The 26,257-nt window shown below is 34.3% G+C and overlaps 1 protein-coding gene across 2 annotated transcripts in view; it reads left to right on the top strand.

The window, feature by feature from the left end:
• The window catches only part of RNF145 (ring finger protein 145), a 98,731-nt gene that overhangs the window by 50,257 nt on the left and 22,217 nt on the right, over positions 1-26,257 (top strand). For both annotated transcript variants that reach the window (XM_069102474.1, XM_069102476.1), the window contains exons 4-8: positions 3,539-3,630; positions 8,109-8,344; positions 11,677-11,852; positions 19,777-19,917; positions 20,768-20,950. In XM_069102474.1, the coding sequence (XP_068958575.1) occupies positions 3,539-3,630; positions 8,109-8,344; positions 11,677-11,852; positions 19,777-19,917; positions 20,768-20,950 (828 nt within the window). The remainder of the gene's footprint in view (positions 1-3,538; positions 3,631-8,108; positions 8,345-11,676; positions 11,853-19,776; positions 19,918-20,767; positions 20,951-26,257) is intronic.

A 26,257-nucleotide genomic window follows, 5' to 3' on the forward strand; every position in this document is an offset into this window, starting at 1 on the left:
TCTGACTCCAAATCCAATACTCTTTTTACCATATCACATTGCCTCCTTTCTTTAAGTCATTTCTTTTTCTTGCAGATTATTTTGAAGAAAACAATTTCAGTGTATCTAACACATTCCAAAACAGCTTAAAATCTGAAAAAAGAACAAGCTGTCATGGGTACTGTGACTAGGTGACTAGGCTGTAAAACGTTTTTTGTTCTGTTAATGCTCTGCATTGCTTGCATTCTACAGATTGCCCAAATGAAGAGACATGGGAGGAACAAGCTATTGTTTGTTATTCATTTGAGTTAGGGTATAAGATTATTTTTCCTCTGATAAACTTAATAAATGTCATCATGCAAGTCTTCTGAGTTAAAAGTTTATAATGTGCTCTTGGGACATCTCATCAGTTCTTGCTTCTTAAAAAGATCGAATCTTGTGAAAAATAGAACTGGAGAATTACAGTCCCAGATGCTCTTAGTTCTTGGCTTAAATTGTTTCAAACAGTCCTTTAGATTATGCTGTAAATCATAGCATCAGTAAAACAAGCCTCTGTTGTTTTTGCTGTGCTCTGTTTTGTCCATGGTGGCAGGACAGTAGGGGTTAAGAATTAAATAAAGTAGTACTGTTGTGTCTGTTTGAATGAAATAAGACATAGGAATTAAGTCTTTAGTTAAGGACCTAGTCTTTGTTTCAGTTCTCTTTTCCCCCTCTTATTGAATATTTAGGATCTTCAGAGAGAAAAATAAGTTCACTAATGACTATCTTAATGAAATGAATATTGATTTTATAAACTTATTCACAGGATCATTTATCAAAATTTTATTAAAAGTAAAAACATTAGTTATATTTTACACTTGTGTTTGTGTATTAAGATGAAAACCTAATTATAGAAGATAAAGCAACTAAATTATATGTATAAATTATACATGTAGAATTGTTTCATCTCATTTGCTGCTTTAAAAGCTTACATATTTTTTTGAGTGGTTGAAAGTGACCACAAACTCTTGATAATAGTTTTTGTTAGATTTGAGCATCAGAAATAATCATAATTGTAGGAGATAAAAAATAAAATTATAGGCACTTAATAAATGTTTGTTGAATGGATAAATGAATAAAATAAACTTGCTGAATCACATGCCCTGGGCATAATAGTTATTAGATTTGTTACTTGTCATGTCCCTAACTTCCACTAAAGTCTTTCTCTGATACTCATCATGGAACAAAAAATGGTTTTGTGTTCTTCAGGGTTTTACCAATGCTTTTGAAGGACTTTAAAATCCAGATGGGATTTTATATTTCATTCTGGAGACGATAAAGAACCTTTGGAGTTTATTGAGTAGGGGATTAACATTCAGATCTGAATTTTTAGGAAGATCACTTTGATAACTGAGTAGAGGATAGGTTGGAGTGGAGAGAGACTCTGGTCATGGAAACAGGTCAGAAAGCTATTGCAGTAGTCCAGATGTGAGCAAGCACTTAGGGTTGCAAGGGTGGGTGGCTTGGAGAATGTTGGTATTTTCAACAGGAAGAGGGGAAGTTTTGAGGAGAAAGAAAATGAGTTCAGTACTGGACATCCAGTTTGAAATGTCCAAAAGATGGTTGTTGATGCAGGAGTATAGTTCAGAAGAAAGACTAGAGCTGGTTATATAGTTCTGGGAATCATCTGTACAGCAATGATAATTGAACCCAGTGGAGCTGATGAGACTGCTAAATGTGATAATGTAGAGGGAGAAGATAATAAGACCCAGCATATACCCTTGGGAGACACCCATTGTTGGGGAATATGATCTAGATAAAAATTCAACAAAGAAGATTGAGACTAAGCTATCAGACAGGTAGTTTGGTGGCCAAGCAGTGTCTTATTTATTGCTGAAAGATTACCTCAACTAAGTTTTTTTTTTTTAAAACAATTGGGGTTAAGTAACTTGCTCAAGGTTACACGGCCAGTTATTTTGTGTGGGTGCCAAGTATCTGAGGCCGGAATCGATCCCTGGTCTCCTGACGCCAGGGCTGGCGCTCTTACTCACTGCGCCACCTGGCCATCCCCCTCAACTAAGTTTTACAAGTCTTGTAACCCAAAGATTTTTTTGTGGGAAATGAGGGAGATACAGAAACTCAGGAAGGTGATCAAGGACAGTTGATCTGTATTGGTGGAGAGATTAACCCCACACCAATATTGTCATAGACCTTTTGGAGTATTTAAAAAATATCTCCAAAACAGCTTTCCACATTAAAAAAGAAAATCTGTTCTTTGACAACAAGCCAGTGTGTGATTGCTCTTGCTTTAACCTGCTTGGATTTGGATTGCGGTTTAGGGTGGAGGTATTCGGGTGTGTGACCAGCTTGTCAGAGTGTATGGAGGCGTCAGAGAGGGCACCCAACTAATACCTTTGGCAGCTGAGAAAACCCCAGCATTTTGAATGCTGTAAACCAGAAGTCAATAAAGCATTTGAAAAAGAAAAAAAATAAAGTATATATAGTACATTAAACATATAATTTTCAAAGCTGTCCTGCAGATAAACAGGACAGTGTTTCCTTTTGACAGCTTTTCTTTTATTATCTTTTTCAATAGTGGGGAATTCCTATCCCTTTTCCTCCCTGTCTTTCTCCCCCACTGGAAAAAAAGGAAAACAAAAGCCTTGCAACAAATACATACAATCAAGTAAAACAGTTGACCAATTTGGCTGTGACCAGAAACATGTCTCATTCTGCATCTTGAGTCAATTACCTCTCTATCACAGTAGTGTATTTCACTATCTGGAATTTTGGTAATTTCATTGATCAGAATTCTTTAAATTTGCAAAAATACTCTGAAACCAACCAACCAATTTTTGGTCAAACTGGTGTTTTCTTGTTATATGCAAATTTGATTTGTATGGTTACTTTGAAATGTAAATAATAAAGAATGGAAAAGAGGCAGAAACAAAAGGAAGACTGAGAAAAAGGGCTTTTTTTTTTTCCAGGTTAGAGGCCCACACACTAGAAAGAGAGTAGAAAGGGATGGCTTATTATTGTTGTTATTATTGTTAGTAATCCAAATAGAAGTATAGGGAGACGAGTTGCTTTAGAGACATTTTATTGTACTAGACCTGTGAGGGGGAAATAAAATTTCTACTGAAATATTGTGAAGCTAACTGCAAGATGACTCTTCTCTCTTCCTGCTTCTGTTCCCTGAAATAATAAAATTAAGCTCCAGTATATTATGTGGTAGGTATGGGGGAATGCAAGAAGAAAAAGTCATTTCCAAAAACTGCATTATTTTACAATCTTATTAATTGGTTGATTGGTTTTTGTGCTTCATTCTTGAAGAGGACCAAAATATCATCACTGTGTTAGAATTAAGTTAGTGTGTCTAGCTGTGGAAGATCAGACCAATATGAGCTAGAAATGCTCTGCCTGACAGGGTATAAAAAAGAATTTTACTAGCATAATCTGATTTTGTAAGGAAATTGTCTGTCTAAACTGTGGAGTGGAATTTTACCTCTTTCAGTTTCCCTTTCCTTCTATGTTCTTGGAATGCCCATAAAAATAAAATTTCATTATTTGGACATTTTAGGGATTATGTTAGAAGTGAACTGGAATCAGCCTATGAAGGACCAATGTACTTAGAGCCTTTGTCCATGAATCGTTTCACCACAGCCCTAATAGGTAAGTGTAATTAACAAAACCAGGTAAGATGATGGATAAGAACTTACTTAGGAAGGAGTGAACATTATTTATTAAGAATCTTTTCTCTCTTGAGAAGATGGGTTCTTGATTTTAGTGATCTATTTTAGCTTTTATATTTTAAGGTTTCTTTATACTTATAGGTGAGATGTGCTAGGTTGGGTGGGGAACCTGTGATGGCAAGGCCACATATGGCATTCTAGTTCCTTGGGTGTGGTCTTTTGACCTGAGTCCAAGTGTTACAGAACAAATTCTTTTATTAAGGGGATTTATTCTGTGAGGTTTAGATTTAGTCAAAGGGCAGCACTTGAGGACCTAGGGGGCCACATGTGACCTTAAGGCCTCAGATTCCCCATCCCTGTGCTACCGTGTTTCCCCGATAATAAGACACTGTCTTATTAATTTTTTGGACAGAAAAACACCAGAGGGCTTATTTTCAGGGGAGGGCTTATTTTAATGAACATTGACAGCAATTTTAACAAACAGGTAAATGTGAACAAAAAAATGTACCTTTATTCAATAAGCAAATCACTGGGGAAGAACAGGATGACGCGCTCACTGCTGCAGCTCTGATTGGATGCAGCTCGGAGCGCGTATAGCGCAGGGGATCACCTTCACTATGGTAGCAATCTCAATAGGGCTTATTTTCGGGGGAGGGCTTATTTTAGAGGAATCTTACACAGTAAGGGAGGGCTTATTTTCGGGATAGGTCTTATTATCGGGGAAACACGGTATAGGTTAGTGGTGAGGGGGGAGGAGACAGCATGTTGGAGTGTGAAGAGTGCCAGATTTGGAGTCAGGAAGACCAGAGGTCAATCCTGCCTGTGATACTGTGTGACTATGAACAAGTTATTTAACTTAGTACTTATAGTAACTACTTTATAGGACTTTTGTGAGGCTTACTTGAGATAATGTTCTTTGCAGACTTTAAAACTCTATAGTAAGTCAGTTTTTATTTATAAATTATCTGGAGATCATTTCATGGTGTAGTAAAAAGTGCTAGAATAGAATTCTGAATACCTGGGTTGTAGTCCTGGTATAACTAAACTAGCTGCTTCTATGACTGTACAGAAGTTATTTCTGTGAACTTTTGTTTCCTCATTTGTAAAATTAGGGATTATAAGTTCTATTTTATATAGCTGTTGTGAGGATCATATGAAACAGTATGTAAAAAAGCCCTTTGTAATGAGTGCTGTAAAAATATGATATCACCATTATTGTCTGTCATCACTGTGCTTGGAAAAGTCTTCATTTTATTTATTTATTTGAAAATTACAAGTTAAAACTATGGTTTTATGTATAAAATATATGAAAGAATTTTTCTGTATATCTTCTCACTGTTGGGAATGGAGGAGGAAGATTGATTTATTTTTATTTATTTTTTTAACTTTCAACGTTCATTTCCATGTCTCTCCCCTACCTCCCACCCCAAGATAATAAGCCTACTGAATACCCCTTCCCCCAATCTGTTCTCTTTTATATCCTCCTTCATTCCCCCCTCCCCTTACTTTCTTGTAGGGCAAGATGGATATCTATACCCCATTGCCTTTATATCTTATTTCCCAGTTGTATGTAAAAAAAAAAATTTTAACATTGATTTTTAAAACTTTGAGTTCCAGATTCTTTTCCTTCTTCACTCCTCACCCACCCCCCAATGGGAAGACAAGCAATTCAATATGGGTTGTATATGTGTAGTTACACAAAACATTTCCATAGTAGTTATATTGTGAAAGACTATATTTCCCTCCATCCTATCCTGTTCCCCCCTGCCCCATTTATTGTTTTCTTCTTTGACCCTGTCCCTTTTCAAAAGTGTTTGCTTCTAACTACCCTCTCTCCCAAGAAGATTAATTTTTAAAAGAAGCAATTTACCTTAATGGACTGAATTGTCTTAAACTCTAGGTTTAAGTCTGTATATATTTGCATCATTTTGCTTCAGACTGATGTAGGTAATTATCATAAACTTTTAAAACACTGAATTGGTTCTTATGAACCCTTCAGACTAATGGAAATGTTTTGAAGAAAAAGTCCTAGTATTTCTTAATTTGTTAAGATTTTAATTTAGCATAATCCAAAGATGTTAATAACATTACTCTAAATTTTCAATATTGATTACTTCAGTGGTCTGCATATATGTATATTTAGTAAATGCTTATTAACAAAAATAGAGCAATATGGGGGGGAAAAGCCCATGAGTTTTAAAATAACTGCAAAGTTGTTTCACCTTCTTTTTAAAAAAATGACTGTCTTCTCCTGTCACTGATGTGAACTTTAAGAGAACATTAACTAATTTGAAAACGTCAAATATTATTATAAGGTTCTTGGCCATGATTTTAATAGGTTATATTTAAAATCAAAAGCTAATAATGTACAATTTTTATTTAGTGTTTGGAGCAATCAGTTTGAATGTATACATCAGAAAATAAAAAGCTCTTTGCTTAGAGCTGGGGTGAGGAATTCCATTAGCACTGTGATCCTTGCCTTCTCCTACATAACAAATTATATTCTCTAAAAGAGTATATTGTATGTTAGTCATGCTCATCGATGAAAGAAGACAAATAAAACCAGTAACCCTGGGTCTCATCACCACATGATGCTGGCATAGACTTATGGGAATTTTCTGTGCTTGCAGTAAGTTTACATTATATTGTAAAGTACATAAAAGTAATAGATACTTGGGGTGCAAATGCTAGATCTTAAGAGTCCTAAAGTATATTTTTGTAGCACTTCATTTCCTCTATTTTCTAGGAATGCTTCCATTTAGCATTTTCTCATAAAGATTAGACCATTAATTTGATTATTGGTCATAAAAGCCTAGAACAACCTTATTATACTGATAAGGCCACATGCTTTTTTTTTTTTCCAGAATAACTAGATTTTTTAAAAAAAGGTTTTATCTGCTTCCTGTGTAAAAATGTAAAAACGAAAACCAGATGAAGTTTTTTTATATCATACTTAGGAATTAAAATCAGTATTTGTAAAGAAAAAATACTCCTAATACTTTGAGGAGCTATCATTTTATTAGTATGAACACTTCCTCCACTGATTGATGTAGATTTCAACCCTGTATAATTTTTTGGTTGATCTTCCGGAGCTGGTGTGACCAAAAACTCACTTAGTGACCACTGATTTTCTAGCAAGTCTTTTGAATTCAGTTAGCCTCATTTTTAAACAACTGACAGAATTACTAAGCATGGCCTCAAGGCCTCTTCTACTTGATAAGACAGTTAGGCCCCCCCTGGTATAATCTTTAAGAACCTAGAAAATCTCCATGGCATTTTGAAACAGACTAGAGTTTTAGAAAATATTTTTTAAAAAACTAATTTAACCCATAACATTTTTAAAAAGTCATATAAATTCAACATGTATTAAGTGCTTATTATGTATTATTGTAAGGTATGTATAGGTTCTGGGGATATAAAAAGAAAATAGTTTGCCTTCAAGGAACTTAAAATTCTACTGGAATATAAACTTAACCTTCATGACTGAGTCATTTGGGGAGGCAGCACAATTTATACTATAACTCAGACTTGAAATTGGCCATATGAATTTTTTCCTAGCTCACTTTTATTCGGTAGTCTTGAGTAGTCTGCTTTATCTCTTAACTCTACAATTTTACCCATAAAATGTTGAGTACCTCTGAAATGAGAGTTATAAAAATAAAGTAACAGTGGCATTATATTATTGAATTAAAGTTTGCAAAATTTTTTTCCCACTACCATCCTTGACTTCAGCTTGGAATGATGTTATGAAAATCAGTGGAAATAAATAGTGTTTAAAAATAACTCATGGTTATGAAAAAATAACTCATTTTTTGAAAAGGAATATAGCCTTTTATTGACTACTTAAAGTAGAACAAACTAAATACATATTTAACAATTTTGGTTCCTTTATACAAGACATTAAATAAGTTATGCATGGAATTAAGTAACGAAAAAAAAATTTTGATTTTTGGGTTAAATGGCAAAGAAGATAGAAAACAATCCACTGTCCTCTCCTCAGTCCTGTGGCTTTACCCCAATCACCCTCTTTTAAAAACCACCCCTGGGGACTATTGGCGCATGTCTTATTTACCTTCTTGTCATGCCTCAGACATGGAACTACTTTTGTTGCCTCCCCAGAAACTCAGAATGCCAGCGGGTAAGAAATCCCTGCCTTTGCTGGGGCCCGATGAGACCAAGGGTGCCCTCCTGAACGACAGCATCTTTTGCTGTTTCTCTGCTGCTGACTGGACAGATGGATATTAGATTCATAGATAATGTGAATATGGAATTACTGTCAAAAAAGATTGACATTTGAAGCACACGAATATAATCCTAGAGACTGAATGCAAAAATCATTAATTACTATAGATTTTATTATTAAAGCATTATCTCTATGTAGAGTATTAGGTTTAATGTATTCTTTGAGTTCAGTTTTATTAAATGATAATAATTTTCTCATCTTTTTTCCCCCTTTAGGTCAGTTGGTAGTGTGTACATTGTGCTCATGTGTGATGAAAACTAAACAGATATGGCTCTTTTCTGCTCACATGCTTCCTCTTCTGGCACGACTCTGCCTTGTTCCATTGGAGACTATTGTTGTCATAAACAAATTTGCAATGATTTTTACTGGATTAGAAGTTCTCTATTTTCTTGCATCCAACCTTTTGGTCCCATATAATCTTGCTAAATCTGCTTATAGGGAATTGGTCCAGGTAAGAACACATATTTGTTTGAAATACTACCTAAGCACAAAATACACCTGGCATTTAATTTACTAGTTATCATCATTTCATAAATTTTTGAACCAAATCTATCTTAGTGATAACATTACTGGGTGTATTTATGTAAAGTTTAGTTAGAATTCTGGTGGGGATTTGTGTGAAGTATTGGTTACTTGATGGCTAAAGTCTGATTGTTTACCTGAACTTTGGTTATTCTACTAGAAGTAAAATGACCATGGATAAATTTCTCTTTCATGGTAATTTATTTCAGTTGATAATATAGGTGAAAGCCAGGGTTACATTTCAGTTGTTTTATATTTAGTCTCTTAATTTGCGTCAGAGTTTTGCTAATAATATTCTTTTTTTTTTTTTTGGAGGGGGGAAGGTAGGGCAGTTGGGGTTAAGTGATTTGCCCAAGGTCACAAGGCTAGGTTTTTTTTGTGTCAAGTGTCTGAGGCCAGATTTGAACTTAGGTCCTCCTGACTCCAGGGCTGCTCTATTTACTGCACCACCTAGCTACACCGCTAATATATGTTCTTAATGTGATAAAATTTCCATTGTGTCACAGTGCCTCCATTTAAGTGTTTTGATCCCAAACAGAGTACTTTAAATAAAAAATAGTAGAATTTAGAGAAGTTGACCATCAGCTGATATTTTAAAATCATGTTTTTGAAAGTGCTAAACATGTATCAGCCTCTCAGAAATATAGTAAATTAAATATTTAAGAAATTAACCTAGCCAACAATATCAGTTATATCTCAATTTTATCATCTCAAATCTGTCATGGGCCTACATATTTATTCTGTACTATTCATTGATTTTGTGTATGTGTGTATGTATGTATGTGCATGTGTATCCACTACATAAAGATACAGGAAGCCCTCTTGATTTACAGTGTCCAGAATTTATGGTATGCAAATCCCTCCCTGGCAGCCATAGGAGCATATACTATATCTTGTCTTATCTTTCTACGCTGACCCTGGATGGTCTGAAATCATGTCTCTGAGAGACTGAGGCTCTCTAAAGCACTGATGTGAAGAAGAAATACTCCTCCCCACATCCTTATGTGGTACCTTTTTTGGAGAACATGTTATGAAATACAAAACCTCCTGTGGCTCAACTCACCAGGATGGAAACAGAGAGATAGGAATGCTAGAGAGCAGAGTGGCATGGAGGAATTTCTTGTACTAGTTAGTCAATAAACATTTAATAAGCACTCATTGTGCCAAGCACTGTACTAAGTTCTAGGAATAGGAAGAAAGATAAGGTACAATCCCCACCCTCAAATGGAGGAAGACAACATATAAAAAGAAGCTGAAGAGCAGGTCTGGGGAGGAGGAACATACAGCTTGGGGGCATGATGAAGTCCTGAAAACAAGTGGGAAATTATCGATAAAGTATCTTAAATAGAGATTCTGAGAGGAGTTCTCTGATGTCCACTCTCTACCCTTTCTAGTTATAAGGTAGGAGGGACCCCAGGGGATAGGTGCTAAGCAGATAAAGAGTTTGAGTTGATGTGATCTTTCAAAGATGAGTTTCTAGAGACAGTGATGAAGTCCAGGTGAATAGTCACATGGGAAATGATGAAGTATCTGTTCTAGGTCTTCTCCTTAGATAGTCCACAGGAGTCTAGGCCTATTTGTTCTCTGTTATTCCTGTAGTATAGCATAGTAATCAGCATTCCCATTTAGATTATATCTACCATGAAAAGGAAGGGTGTCCTATGTATTCATAAAAGTACTTAGTTAATGGTTTGAGAGTAACATTGGCTGTTGGAAACTTCATTTTAGCTAGAGTAATTAGTATAAGCTTTGTAGGATCTGCACACTAGTAGATTTCATTTATAGCTCTAAACAAATTTCATTAGTTTCATATATGACCTTGTGAAATTCAGTTCCCAATCATCATAATTATCAGCAATAGCTTATCCTAGAAACCAAGAAAATTAATGATTTTTTAAATACTTTAACAAGGAAAACTGAATTTTAAATTTTGTTTATTCACAAAAATTGATTCAGTATGACATGTCTTTATGAACATCACTTCATTTTAAAGTCTTATAAATTATGTATACAATTTATCTCACCAGAAAAGATTACATTATTAATATCTTTTGTTCTATAACTTACTGTAATCAATGACAGTAAAGCATAGTTTGAGATACACATTTTTCCTTAAGATTTGCTGTGGTAAAATTATTCCATTTCGTTGCATACTTAATTACCATAAGGACTAAATCTTCATTTTCAAATGTTGAATTAATTTTCCTTTTGGTTTCTGTTGAATACATTGCACCAATAAAGTGTGGGTGATATTAAAACAATGATTAGAAATAAATTGATTTAGGTATGAGATTATGATATTTATGTCCTAGAAAAAGTTAGATAGAAGAAAAGTTGAAATTGTGTAATTTTGGAGTGATCTTATTTTGATAAGCAGGGTAAGATTGTTAGGAATAGAATTATAGACCTTTAGAGTTTGAAGAACTCTTAGAAAACAGGTAGTGTAAAATTTTTATTGTGCAGCATAAGAAACTGAAACCCAGAGAGGTTAAGTGGAAATTCCTATGAAAATACTTGGCTTGAATAAAGTAGTAATAAAAGATAATAGGTGATGTTTTCTATGAATTATTGTGAATTGAATAGCGTATATATCCAATATATTTTGTATATATCCTACATATATAGTCAGCTTTTGAAATAGGAGTTTAATATTTTAAGATTATATAAATTTAATTATAAGTTAATAATATCTAAAAATTGTTCATAGATCAGTACCAGTTTTTTAAAAAAAGAAAAATATTCTTTTTTGAAGCCATGTTATTTTTATAATGGCCTACAATCTATTTTTAAAAATCCTATAATCTATTGTGAAACAGAAAAGAAATTAAATTTATTAAACACTGTGCTAAGTTATAAAGCATATCAAAGGAAGTTCTAAAGTATCATTATGTAAAGATATTTATTAAAATTAAAATATTGTTATAATATCTTTATAACTGATCAGAAAAGTCATTTTAGTTTATTGAAATATTGTTTTTGGTTGAGTTAGACTATGCCAATATGTGAGATAGTAGTTGTAAAACTGAGAAATCTGAGATTTTATAATTGTTGAGTTCTGTTTATTTTTATTAAAGAAATAAGTGTTAATCAAAGTAGTCTTTCAGTGAAAGAAAAACTACGCTTATTTTTCTCCTAATCAAAGTAAGTTTCTTTAGAATTTTCTCTCTTGAAATGTAATTCCATAATCACTATACATGTTATTTTGGCTGAATATAGAATGATTTCACAAATTAATTGGACTTGTGTTATTTTTATATTCAGGTAGTGGAAGTATATGGCCTTTTGGCTTTGGGAATGTCCTTATGGAATCAGCTGGTTGTCCCCGTTCTTTTCATGGTCTTCTGGCTTGTCTTATTTGCTCTTCAGATTTACTCTTATTTCAGCACACGAGATCAACCTGCATCACGGGAAAGGCTTCTTTTCCTTTTTCTGACAAGGTAATTAGCAGAAACATGATACTATTTTCCATAGGAACACAAAATTCTAATATATGAATGGTACACTTTGATGCTGTTCTTCATTCCAGAAGATATTTATCAGAGTTACATTAGTATTTGGCTTTTACATTTTATGGCTAGTCCTGGTATAAGAGATGAGTTGTAGGCTCTGTAGTACATTGAATACATTATAGAAAGAAGTTTAATATGATTTTCATACTGGGATAAGAGCACTAAATATAGCAAATTCTAAAATGTTTTTATTCAGATTGAACTAACTTAAGAAAAACAAGTATTTTTTCTTTATTGGGAAAACCAAATTGCTTATCTCATGGTTAGTGAAATAGCACATATATCATATTCATTAAATATTTGATCCAAAGAAATGTCAAACATTATTTGTAAAATTTGGCTTAGGGAAAAAAAATATTTTCCTAAATGTTGCTTGTTTTCCTTCCCCAAACCAGTTACTTCTTACTTGGTTTTACTCATCCTACCTTTATATCTTGTATCCTGGGCTATGAACTCCCAGCATAAAGATATCCAGAATCTAGCAGACATTTGTTTTTTCCTTTGACCCATAATCAGTTTAGTAGACAGGTGAGGATCTAAGTGCATGCAGATGAAGGTTGAAAAACAAATTGTGATTTGTAACTTAAAATAAAGACAAGTTGTAATTCTAGTTAATGGGCAGAAAGTAAATGACTTTTTATTCATCAAATATTTGAATGCCCACTGTGTTCTTGTTACCATGGCAGACACAAAAATGCATATTGTAATGTAACTTAATAGTTAAGTTGCAGAAGAGAGATTGATTTCATTGGTATAGGGAAATCCCAGGTGCAGAAGCTCCTTCCACCAATGCAATTCAGCAACTTCTCTTCCACTTAAAAGTCTTAGAGAATTGTTTAGACCATTGATTTATCTAGGATAACCTAGCCTGTATGTGTCAGAAGTGGGACTTGAACCCAAATCTCTCCCATCCAATCATTTCTCTCTTTTTCTTGGCCATTTTCAAACCATGTAGTCTGCATTCTGGCCATCCTCCTTATTTTCCAACTAGGGGAACTTGGACTCTGTCTCTAGGACCTTGGGGTTCTGATAGGTGAGCTTTTGCCTTATCTTGCCCTGGAACCAGGCCACTGCTCCATTTGCTGGTGCCATTTGCAAATGGTGCTGCTGGGTGCATACTCACTAGTCCTCTCCCCAATTCCCCTGTATATGTTGTGTCTTTCCCTATTATAATGTAAGTTCCTTGAGGCAGGGACTGTATTGCTTGCTTCTGTGTCCCTAACACGACACAGTGCTTAATAAAATACTTTTTTTATTCATATATCCATCTATCCATTTGTATATACACACAGTTATTAAACTGAGTTTAGGTCCTCTTCAACACAACATACCAATAGCTTTCTTGTTGGTCTTCCTGTTTCCACTCCAATGCTGTTCTGCTTAAATCCATCCTATATTTTGCTGCCAAAGTCTTTTCTGCTCAAATCAATTGCAATGGTTCCTTATTACCTGAAGGATAAAATATAAACTCCTTTGTTTAGCTTTTAAATCTTTTCACAAACTGGCCCCAGCCTATCTTTTCAGCTTCATTGTTCATTACTCATCCTCCAATACTCTGTGACCCAGACAAACTGGCCTTCTCTCCCTCCTCATGTAGGATCCTCCACTTCCCATTTCTGTTTCTGTGCATTCACTACTCTCCTGGCCTGAAACATGTTCTTTTATCACCGCCACCTTATAAATTCCTTTTCTTCCTTCAAGGCATAGTTCATGTACCACCTTTCAGAAGAATCTTTTGTTGATTCCCCCTAACTGCTAGGGCTTTCTTTCCCAAAATACCTTGTATTTAACAAATTTATATCTGTGTGCATTTGTTCTCATGATAGTCATTTTGTATATACTCATTTATGTGCTTGTCTTCCCCCTTAGAATGTTTGTTTTGTTGTTTGGTTGTTTCAGTTATGTTTTACACTTTGTTTACTCCATTTGGGGTTTCTTGACAGAGATACTCTTAGAGATTTTCCGTTTCCTTCTTCACCTCACAGATAAGAAAACTGAAGCAAACAGGGTTAAGTGACTTGCCCAGGGCGACAGAGATAGTTAAGTGTCTGAGGCCAGATTTGAACTCAGAAAGAGTTTTCCTGACTTCAGACCTGTAATCTTATCTACTGCAACACCTAACTGTCCATTAGAATTTTAGTTCCTTGTGGATTGGGATTATTTTTTTAATTCATTGTTTTTGTATATTGAGGGCCTGGCATGTAGTAGTTACTTTCTAAATGCTTGTTGATTGATTGAATGTCATAAATTATCAAATCTGTTTTCATTCATGTAAAATAGTGAAAAGTAAAAAATGCCAAAATGTATTCATATTTAGATCAGGGAGAAATTATCCTTAAAAGGGACCATAAAAGTAAATTTCCCTTCTTTGAACAAAATAAAAGAATCCAAAGGTAGGGTTACACAACTATTATAGAATAATACTTGGCTTTAAAGAAGAGATATGAAAGATACTCACTTTCCACTTCCCTTTTCTTTGCAGAGATGGGAGACTATGGGCGTGGAACTGCATATAATGTCACATTTTTTCAATTTGAACTTTTTTCCTTCTTTCTTTTAAGAGATGGCATTTTGGGAGGGGTGGAAGAGTAATACAGTGGGATAGGTATAAATACAAAATAAATAAATAAAAATTTATTTAAAAAAAAACGAAACAAAACTGTAGTATGTATGTTTGAAGAAGTCTACCAGTGCTAGAATTATGGGAAAAGTTGAAATGCTTATGGTACCATGACATAATAAAGTAATTTTCATTGAATAACATTTCAATGATCCTGTTAAGTTTTGTTTTCTGAAAAGAAATAAGTTTTGACTTTTTTGATAACTAAATTTCATATACATGCAGTGAATAGACTATCAAGATAAAACAAATTTTAATAACTAATTTAATATCTCTCCTCTTAAAGTGCTATGTTGATTCCTCTTCTTTGAATTGAGGAAACCCTGGGTCCTCTAAAGTGATAAGAGAATATACAAATTCTGGGAATTCTTCCCTAAAAAGGCTTTGTATAAAGAGAATGATGGAATATTCCCCTGACATTTAAAGACTAGTCTAATTATGTGAAACCTTTTTCAGGTGATGAAAAGTTTTAATCACAGAATCTCAAGGTAAAGAGTTATTACATTTTGCAGCAGTGGATAAAATCACAAATCTTTGGAAGTATTGAAAAAAAAGCAATGCCCCTTAAGCTTTAGTAATAGTACCATGTTGCTTTTGAAAAAATGTTTATCTTTGGCAATTTCTATTTTTTACTTCATCAGTAAAACTTTATTGTGTGATGTGATTGTTAGGCTAATTATCTAAGAAGGAAATGAGAATCTTTAGTGGCTTAAATCACAGAATCTCTGAGATGAACAGAGCCATAGAGGCATGTAGATTAACCTATACCTGAGCACTTTATAGCATCTTTACAGGTGCTCATCTAACCTTTGTATGAGGATGTATCATTCAAGACCAATAAGCAACTCCCTGTCTGAAAATGGCCTTCCCACTTTTGGTTAGCCCTAATTACTAGGAAATTTTTCTTTGCATTAAGCTAAAATATGTAACCTCTGTAACTCACCCATTGTTCCAAATTCAGGACTCTGGGACCAAGCAGAGCAAGTCTGATCCCTCTTCTACATGATAATGATAGGGGTTGGACCTGTAATTTCACTGGCACAGAGAATTCCCAGATAAGGAAGCTCCATGTACTAGCATAGATCAATATCTTCTTTACAGCTTTTATAGATTTAGAGAGTTTTTTCTTGAGCATTGAGAGGTTAAGTGACTTGCTCAGGTTCACACAGCTAATATATATCAGAACTGGAACTTTGGCATAGGATCTTATGACTTTGAAGCCAACTTTCTTCTGACTCTATTAGGCTATCTTTGTGATTTCCAACTGTGGTCCATCATTCATGGTTTTGTGACTAAGTAGAACAGGGCTAATTCTTCTTTTACATGGAAGTTCTTTAAATAATTGAAGACAACTATCATACTTCCCCTTTTAGTATTCTCTTCTCCAGATTTAACATAAACAATTCCTTCATGGATTATATTTAGTGTGATCATCAGTCCCCTTGATACTTGATTTCTCTGGCCACAAAAAATTCTGGTTTGTCAGTGTTCATGAACACTTAAGATGTTATTCAGATTGAATATAGCACTTTGAATATGGCCTGACCAGGGCAATAATACAGAGGAAACTCCATCATTCTAAACACTTTTTCATTGCCTTTTTTATGCAACCTAAGATCAGAATAGCTACTTTGGTACTATATATCACCCTTGAATTACTGACTAGAATTAAGGATTCCAACTACTTAGACCTATAGAACTTTTTTCTTTCCTATTTTCCTTTTTTAAAACAGCAACTGTTGCTTTATCTACCATCCCTCATTCTATATTTATAGTTTTTTTTTTAAATTAAGACTTTGTATTCAATGGATCCATCATCTTAATGATGTGGGTACTGTTTCTAATGGTGCAGATTGCAACCCATCCATATCTTCTCATCCTGTATGACCCTTGTCCATGTACTTCTATAAACCTCTTCTATAGAAGATCTACCTAACGGGTCTTGGATCATCCAACAAAACCTCTGAAAATTACCAAATACCTCAGTCTCATTTCATGATTAGCCCAGTAGCTTTTCTAGTTATATATTTAGTTGTATTTTTTACACCAATTTTTGTGTGTGTCATTGGTTATATGTTGATGCTTTTTTATACACAACGTGCATCTCCTGCAGTTTTGATTATTTGGAGGTTGTAGTAGTGTTCATGACTCTAATCATACATTTACTGGAAGAAATTTTGGATTTTGGACTGGTTATCATTGGGGTATGCAACACCTGATGGGAAAGTTTATTCTACCACTGCAAATCTGCATCTGCTTTGCAACTTGTAGTTTTAGAGAATTGCCTGGAGACATTGTTTCAGAGTTGTTTTTCTTTTTAAAGTTATTGTCACTTTATAAATTATTCTCCTGGTTGAACCCACACCTTCCTGACTCAGAGTCTAGCACTATCTACTAACCCCACTCTGCTGTTAGAAGAATATTACAGTTAAAAAGATGGAGCTTTATTTCAGGGAGAAGCCTCAAGTTGAAAATATGGCATAATTTCTCAGATTCATTCCATCTCACCCTTCTCATTATTCATTTTGGAGCTATGCTTATTCTGTAGTATATCTTCTGTAGATACAGATTATAATGGACCAGTTCAATTGTCATGATATGGATAATAAAGCATATATGACTTTTTATTATAGTGGGAGGATTCTTGAATTCAGAGTCAAAGGAACTGGATTTGAGTACTCACTCTCCTGTTTATCATGTATGACCTTTAGCAATGTGCTTAACCTCTTTGGGTCTCAGCTTCTTTATTTGTAAAGCAAAAGGATATTTGACCTCTAAGATTTCTTCCAGCTTTAAATCTGTGATCTACTTTTTTTTCCCTAAGTTAATTGTGTAATTTTTTGAGTCGTTGTGAATCTAATTTAGGAAACTATTATTTTCATACTTGAAATTGCAGTGTTATACATAAACAGGAATGTGTGTAAAATTACTGTTTATAGGTAATCCCCCTGCAATTTGAACTCTGTACTTGACATTTTTCCTTTCAAGTTCAAACACTTTTGGCAAGTATACATCTCCCTTTTCATGCTTTACTTGGTATGTTAACACTCAGAGCATGTTGATCAAAATTCAAGCAGTTCTTTATGTTAATATTTGAACAGGAAACATCCTATTGGAATAATGCCTTTAAGTTTGCATTTTGTTCTTAATCAAATACTTTTTTGTCAACAAATAACATAATATAGAGTATTAAGAAGCATAAACAAAATAATGATACTTTTATTCTCTTTACCTTTCAGTAATTTTTATCATCTCAAGTTGTAGTTTGCAACAGAATGTTGTTTGTGAGGACGTGTCAGTTTCCTTCTCATGTTTCTATCAAGAATGCCTCCAAAATGTGTTTAGATTGATCTCATAAAGGTTTTGTGGAGGTGGCAGTAGTAACATACCATTACATTAATTTACCAAAATTTATTTAGCCATTCTGTAATCCATGGATATTTGTTTTTTGCTCTTTACTACTAAAAACTGCTGCTATAAATATTTTGGTGTACATGTAGACTTTTTTATCATTATTTTTGCCACTACCCTTCTATGATGCTTTTGCAAATGAGCTTATATTCTCAACCATTGCATTTGGCCATTATTAATATGTCTCTACTTGGCAAGGATATCAAGTGTTTTCTACTTGAGGCTATTTCTAGTCTCACTTGGACAATTCATTAGGGTAGTTGACTTATTTGAGATCAATTTCTGTAAGAAATAGAACAGTCCATGTCATTATTTGTTACTTCATCTTCTTTTCACATTTTTCTTGTCAATAGGTTTGTATAAATAGGTTAGGATGGAGTTTTTTAACTGCATATTATGTTTTCTCATTTTTCTTCTAATTTCCTGTTTTGATCATTGGTCTAACAAGTCTGAGGTCTGATAATTCGTAGCTGATTTGGTAATGAGTCATTTCCTATCTCCCAGGACAGTCAATTTCATTTTTTTCCTTATATAATTTGGTGTTTGGTATATCCACTATCTCCCACCAAAAATCATTTAGTAAAAAAGACTACTCTAGATTGCATATTTAATTCAATAAACATTACATGCTACTATGTGCCAGACACTGTGTTAAGTACTAGGGATTCAAAAAGAGGCAAAAATAGTGTCTGCCATCAAAGTGCTTACAACCTAGTCGGGGAGAGACAACATGCAAATAAATATATACAAAATTAACTATATTCAGGACAAATAGGAAATAATTAAAACAGGGTAAGTTCTGGAATTAAGAGTTGTTAGGTGGGATACTACTGTATGGTAAGAAATGATGAGCTGATTGATTTTAGAAAAACATGGGAAAACTTGCATGAAATAATGATATAATAATAAATAATGAAATAAGTGAAGTGAGTAGAACCAAGAGAACATTGTATACAGTAATAGCTATATTATTAAAAGAGTAATTGTGAACAAATAAGTTATTCTGAGTGCTGTAAATACTCAAATCAACTATAAAAGACCTATGAAGGAAAATAAAGGCTATATACCTCCAGAGAAAGAACTGATAAACAGAAGTACACATGGTATGGTTTTGCATATATTTATAAATCTATGTCAAATGGTGGCCTTCTTTAGTGTGGTTTGGGGAGGTGAGGAGGAAGATGGTTCAAAACTTTAAATCTAACCAAAAACATAAAGAGAAAAAAAGTTGAACAGAAAAAAAGAGTAGGTAAGGCATCCTGTAAAAGCTGGGATTTTAGTTGGGACTTAAAGGAAACCAGGAAAGTCAGTATTTGGAGCAGAAGAGAGAGTGTGTTCCAGGCATGGGGGCAACCAGAGAAAATGCTCAGAGCTGAGAAATGTGTTATCTTATTTGTGGAACAGCCAGGAGATTTCTTCACATCAAGGGATAAAGTATAAAAAGACTAGAAAGGTAGCAGGGGGCTAAATGGTTATCAAGGGCTTTGAATGCCAAACAGAAAGTTTTATATTTGATCCTGTAGGCAATAGGGAGACAACTATTAATTCCTCCAGTTCCTTTTTTGCTTCCTTAAAGCTACAATGGATGTTTTATTGTTTGTATTCAGGAAGACTTTCTATACACTTCATCTCAATTCTTTTTTCCTATGAGAAATTTTATAAAAAAATGGACTAGTTTTTTTTCTCAAAGTGACAAGTTAATCTTACCCAATGTTTTGGTTTGTAATGTTTTAACACAAAGGAAATTGAGTAAGTGTTTAAGGGGTCATTTCAGATCTAGTACTTTCATTATGACCTTTTTTATTTTCTTCTTCCTTCCAGTATTGCTGAATGCTGTAGCACTCCATACTCACTTTTGGGTTTGGTATTCACAGTCTCCTTTGTTGCCTTGGGTGTTTTGACACTCTGCAAGTTTTACTTGCAGGGTTATCGGGCCTTCATGAATGATCCTGCTATGAATCGGTGAGTTTAGTACTCTTAGAGAAAATCAAAGCATGTATTTAGAAATAAATATCTTATAGCTTAGACATTTAAGCTCCTAAAAATGATTATTAAATTTAAAAATTACTATTTTATTTAATTAGAAACTTTTAATGGAATTTAGAAGGAAAAAAGCTTTGCTTTTAAAAGTGTTTTTATGTTTAGTGAAAAGTAGTAAGAAATCACAATTTTCCTGAAATAAGATTTTATTACCACGAGATCAGAAGAACTTCAGTGCCTTAAATCTTAAATTGCTTTGATATCCTTAGATACTATGCGAGTTGGGGCTTTTACATTGACAGTGCTAGGTGAGAAAACCTGCTGTATCACTTGGGAGGATGGATATATCTGTACCTATATCTATATCGAGGAGATATAGGTATCTTAATTCTCTTCATCTGCACAAGCGATATAGCAGGTATTCTTACCTAACTTTGTGTGTGTGTGTGTGTGTGTGTGTGTGTATTTTCACATAGAGTGTGTGTATATTCAGATAGAGTTGTTTTTAAATGTACAAAATACAGGCATATGTAAGTAATGTAACACAAAGATCAGACAGAATATTGAACTGATTTTTAAACTAATAAGTTTTATTTTATACACAAAGTAAAACTGGAGCACTAACCAGCATAGTATTTCTTTCCTCTGCAAAAAGAAGTGGTAACTGAATATACTATTTGTAGTTTATTTTAACTCTGGCAAATTGAAATTTATTGACATATCTGTATTCATTAGCATCTATTATCTAAATATCTGTTTTAGTATTTCTTCACTTAATGGAAATAAACTAAAATTCTGTTTATTTCTATTCTCTCCCACATAAACAATATAGGGGGATGACAGAGGGAGTTACACTCCTAATTCTGGCAGTGCAAACCGGTCTGATAGAACTGCAAGTTGTTCATCGGGCATTCCTGCTTAGTATTATACTTTTCATTGTGGTAGCTTCTATCCTTCAGTCTATGTTGGAAATTGCAGATCCCATTGTTTTGGCGCTGGGAGCCTCAAGAGACAAGTAAGAAATCACCTTGAAAATCTTTTATTTTAAAACTTTTTTTTTAGCATAAACTTAGTCTGATTATTTAGGGAACAATCAGAGATAAAAATTGATGTTTTCTGTTTTTTTAAAGGTTGAAAAATAAAAGGTAGAAGGACATATTTTGTATTTCTCTTTATCTTTTTGTAGCTTTTTTATGATGCTCATTTCCCCCTCTTCTGCTTTTTTATTGAATAGCCCTATTAAAAGTAGCTTAGGGTCACTGAAATACCCAAAAGAAATCAGTAATTATAATTATCAAAAGTTATACAAATAAAAAAAATTAATTTAAAGAAATATATAAAACATTGTACTTATCCATTAAAATGAAGAACATGAAATAAAACAGTTCAGTAAATAAATACAAATGAAAGTACAATTCTCTATTTTCACCAAATAAGAGAGAAACAAGATTAGAGGAGGGGGTGAGAATTAGTGAAATAAGAGAGGAGACAGACAGACAGAGGCAACTATTAGGAAAGATAGATTTGGGATAACTATTATTTGGCCATTTAGATAGCTGATTATTTGAGCTATGCTTTGCTTGTAATCTTAGTTACTTGACACCTTCGTTGAAGACCAGATAAAATTAAATGAGGAGATAGGCACCTTCCCTGCCTGCCTTTGTTATAGAGATTTTATGCTGCAAAAATAGCAACAACAACAAAAAAAGTTTACTAAATTATTGTTTAATTCAGTAAGCAAATAGTAGGGTGTAGCAGCAAGCACCCCAAGCGTCCTCAGGGTTTGCAGCTACCACAGGTTCTTGGATCTGCTTTGCTAAAGGAAAGCAACTCAAAATGGGTTAACAAGCTTACTTTAATCAGTCAGACATATATTATTTACCTTATTCAGGAGAAAAGGTCAGCACCCTGAATCTCAAAGTATACAGGCATAATTATCAAGACAGAAACATCAAGTAGACAGATTTCCAAACTGTCCAACCATTACATCCATACCCAGTCAACATCTGGGTTTCCACATTCTGGGTTTTTCAAAGCCGGGGGACTCTCAAGAACGGCTTCCCAGAATTCAGATCAAATCACAGAACACTTCTCAAAGTGAGTCCCAAAAACAAAGCTACACATCAGGGCTTATATAGCCTTCTCCTGGCTCAGAGAATGTAACATCCTTATTGACCCACTGGCCAATCAAAAAGTATCTACTGAAAAACAAGCCTCCCACCCCAGGCTCCAGGTGCACTTTAGCCTAGGGGCAGGGAAGATCTTTAAATCTGCATTTCCATTACATAGGGTTCATGTAGTAATATAAGATTGCTACAGAGTAGTTCAGGGAAGGATAGCTTAAAATGAAGTCTTCATATAACCTTTATTTAGATATATATTTTTGAGAGGGTTTATATAATCATTGGAATTATAGGGATATATTACTGCATTATAAAGAAAAAGAAATGTGGAAGGTATTATTTGGAAAGACAATTTTTTAAATAATGCCATATAATTGCTTATTAATATACTCCTTCCTCAAGTCAATTTCAGATATCTTAATTATCACAAATATAACTTTTTGAGGTTTGATTTTTGAGGGCTGATGATGAGGAGGTAAGATGTGAAGGGAAATAATAGCCACTTGGTAACTCTAAGATCTCTGACAGATACCAGCTTTTTGTGTACTTAGAACCAAAATCAGTCCCACAGTGTTACAAAGAAATATTTAAATCATGCATTTTCCCTCAAAATAAAACTGATTTTTAAAAGTATTTTACCTTAAAGAGAATCCTGAACCTGGTTTATTTTCAATATAATATAATCTTGGAGAGAACTTCTATTTTATTTTATTTTTAAAATTTTTTTTTGCTTTTTGGAGGAAGGAGGGCAGGGAAATTAGGGTTAAGTGACTTGCTCAAGGTCACGTGGCTAGTAAGTGTTAAGTGTCTAAGCCCAGATTTGAACTCAGGTCCTCCAGACTCCAGGGCCAGTGCTCTTTTTAATGCGCCACCTTGCCACCCCTGAGAACTATTTTAGCATCTATATTCTCTTACAGTAGGCCAAAACTTTTTTTAGGTCCATAGTTCACTTCAGTTTGTTACAAGTTTGTGTAACACATATGTATTAGATTTGGAACAAGGAGAAAAAGTTGGAACACTTTGCATTTTTTAGTCTTCAACTTTTAAGATAAGGCAAAAGTAAATAAATACTGAGTGCTGTTTTTTAATTGTTTGCTTATGTTTGAATCCTGTAACTGTGCTTCAATCTTACCAGTTGTTTCTTTGTACCCTCTGTGGCTAGAAAGAAGCAAATGCCAAGAGAAGTAAACAATTAGCCAAATGTTTAGCTCTTATCTTTGTCAATTTTAGTGATCAGAATTTCCAGTTTAATTGATGCATATTCTTTATCAACTAGGTAAGGTTTTAGTCTTTTTTTTATAGAAGTTACTTTGGCATTAGTTCTCTAGTATTTCCTAAGGCATTTAGAACTACTCTGGTCATTTCAGTAAATATTTATTATTTGATAAGTCATTTGAGATTTATTTAGGTTCTTATTGCAGCCAATAAATATTTGTTATTTGATAAGTGATCTGAGATTAATTTGGGTTCTCATTGCAGCAGTGACCTATTAATACAATTTTACAAGTACTTGATAAACATTGAGTTTTTTTTTTTAATTTTGTTATTCTTTTGGCCTAGTCAATAGATTCATAATTTCATTGGTATAGCAAACTCCCAAAGAAGAAACTCATCCATGCAGATCAGCATCTGCTTTGTAATTTATAGTGTAAGGGAATTGCATGGAGCATTGAGATTTTATGTGACTAGCCCAAAGTCACATAGCCAGTACGTGGCTAAGCGGAACTTGATCCCAAGTCTTCCTGACTCTGAGACAGCCTCTTAGTATAGTGTGCTACCATTTTGTATTTCTTTATTTAGTTTGGATATTGTGTGAGTGAAATTCATTTTAAAGTTAATAGCAACTTACTTTTGAATGGTTAGACCACCATAATTTCTTAAATTGCTCTTAAAAAGTAATACAATTTTATTTTTTTTTAAATTAAACCTGTCAAAAAAAAATTAAACCTTTCAAATCCAGCTTCAGACACTCAATGCTTATTAGCTGTGTGACCTTGGGGGCAAGTCACTTAACCCTGGTTGCCCTGCCTTCTCCCTTCCAAAAAGTACCCCCCCCAAAAAAAAATTAAACCTTTTCAGATGTTAAGGCCCCACATAAGAAATCATGGCATTAATTTTTTGAAAACCTGAAAAATTCACCCTCACCCTCTTTTAGCGCATAGCAAAAGTTTTTTTAATGTTCTGTTCTTAGAACTGAGGAACTTTATGTGTTTATACAGAAAACAATTAAAGTCCAGACAATAGATAAGAAAGTAATCTTATTTTGTGTTGAATAGCATCCATTTTGAAGATCCATTTATTAGAGTGTTGTAACATAAAGGCACACACAGAATTACCCCTTAACTCTAAACTTTATTGTCCATAATGCCAGACTATTCCAATTTTCGTCTTTTCTAATGGTCTGAATTAGAAGACCCCTATACCATACTTGATTCTAATGGGAAAAAACTGGAGATGTTAATTTGGAGATCTGGATTTTCTGTTTTCAGCTTCATCACTAACTTTCTTAGGTCACTTAATCTCCTGGCTGCCTCAGCTTCTACATCTAAATGAGAGGTTGTATAAATAACCTAATTAAATAGATGAGAAGTACTTTGAAAAATAGCAGTGAAATAACAATAATTGTTCTATGAATGAACAAATAATGAAGTTCTTCCCTTTGTAGAGATTATGAGGAAAAGATGTTGCATGTGTTGTCAGATGTGTATCCATTGCTTCTTGGGGAAAAAAAAGAGTGTGTTATTATAGACAAGAAAGTTTAGATATAAGGAAGTGTGGCTTATTCTTTATGTAATATCCTAGCCTCCCAGTTCCTCATTCTACTCAATTCCTCTTATCTTCTCCTCCATTTTATCTCAGCCACACATAGGGATGGTCATTCTCTTAAACTTGCTATCACCCACAAGTGTTCTATTTCCAGTTTCCAAAATTCTAAATTTCTGTCATCGGATCATAATCTTTTATCCTTCCGTTTCTCCCACTGCCTCCTAAACCTATTCTTTATGCTTTTTGTGATCTGTAGCCCCTCCATCCCTTAGTACTTTCCGAGGCCGTTATCTCTTCTCAGGTTATACTCTTCTCCCTTTCTGGTCATGAACCCTTTGTGAAAAAGTTCAACTTGGCGCGGCTAGGTGGCACAGTGAATAGAGAACAGGCCCTGGAGTCAGGAGGACCTGAGTTCAAATGTGACCTCAGACACTTAACACAAAAACCTAGCCATGTGACCTTGGGCAAGTCACTTAACCCCATTGCCCTGCCCTCCCCCCTCCAAAAAAAGAAAGAAAAAGTTACTTAACCCCATTGCCCTGCCCTCCCCCCTCCAAAAAAAAGAAAAGAAAGAAAAAGTTCAACTCTACTCTTTCATCTTCTCTTAAATCCCCTTATTCCTTTGCCTTAATGCCAGTAACACCTTGCCAGATTCCAACCCTATGTTACTCCCACTATGCCTTTCTTTGTTCTTTCATTTGCTCCTGAAAAGAACTATAGGAAATCATAAAGCTCTGCTTACTGGTCCACTGTAAATATACAGATACTGTCAACTGCCCATAGTAGTCAAATCAACAAGCATTTTTTAAGCACTTTGCTATGTGCCAGACATTGCACTAAATTCTGGGGATTCAAAGAAAAGCCCAAACAAAAGTCCCTACTATCAAGGAACTCACTGTCGAATAATGTAGACAACATGAAAGCAAGCATACAAACAAGATTGAGATAGGATAAATTTGTGATAATCTGAGAAGGAACATTAACATTAAAGGGGATTGGGAGATGCTTCTTGTATAAAGTTCTGATTTTAGCTAGGATTAGAAAAAAGTCAGGGAATCCATAAGATAGAGAGGAGGGAAAGAATTCCAATTAAAAGGGTCCATCTTGTGAAAACATATGGACTTCAGAGATCATGTGTCATGTGTGAGGGACACCACGGAGGCCAGTGTCAGTGGGTTGTAGAGTACAAAAGGGTAAGGACGGTGTACAAAACCTGGGAAGGCCTTTAAAAGTCAGACAGTTTCTATATTTGATCTTGGAGGTGATAGGCCATGGAGTTGTTGGAATATAAGGTGGCATAACCAGACCTGTGCTTAGGGAAGATTACTTTGGCAACTGAGTAGGGGTTGGGTTGGAATGAGGGAAGACTTGAGGCAGAGAGGCCAGCCAGTGGGCTATTGCAGTAGTTCAGGAGTGAAGTAATGAGGGTCTGC

Source organism: Petaurus breviceps, unplaced genomic scaffold, assembly GCF_028583685.1.
Source record: "Petaurus breviceps papuanus isolate PSGF00001 unplaced genomic scaffold, PetGlider_PUasm1.0 551, whole genome shotgun sequence".
NCBI classification, from domain to species: Eukaryota; Metazoa; Chordata; class Mammalia; order Diprotodontia; family Petauridae; genus Petaurus; species Petaurus breviceps.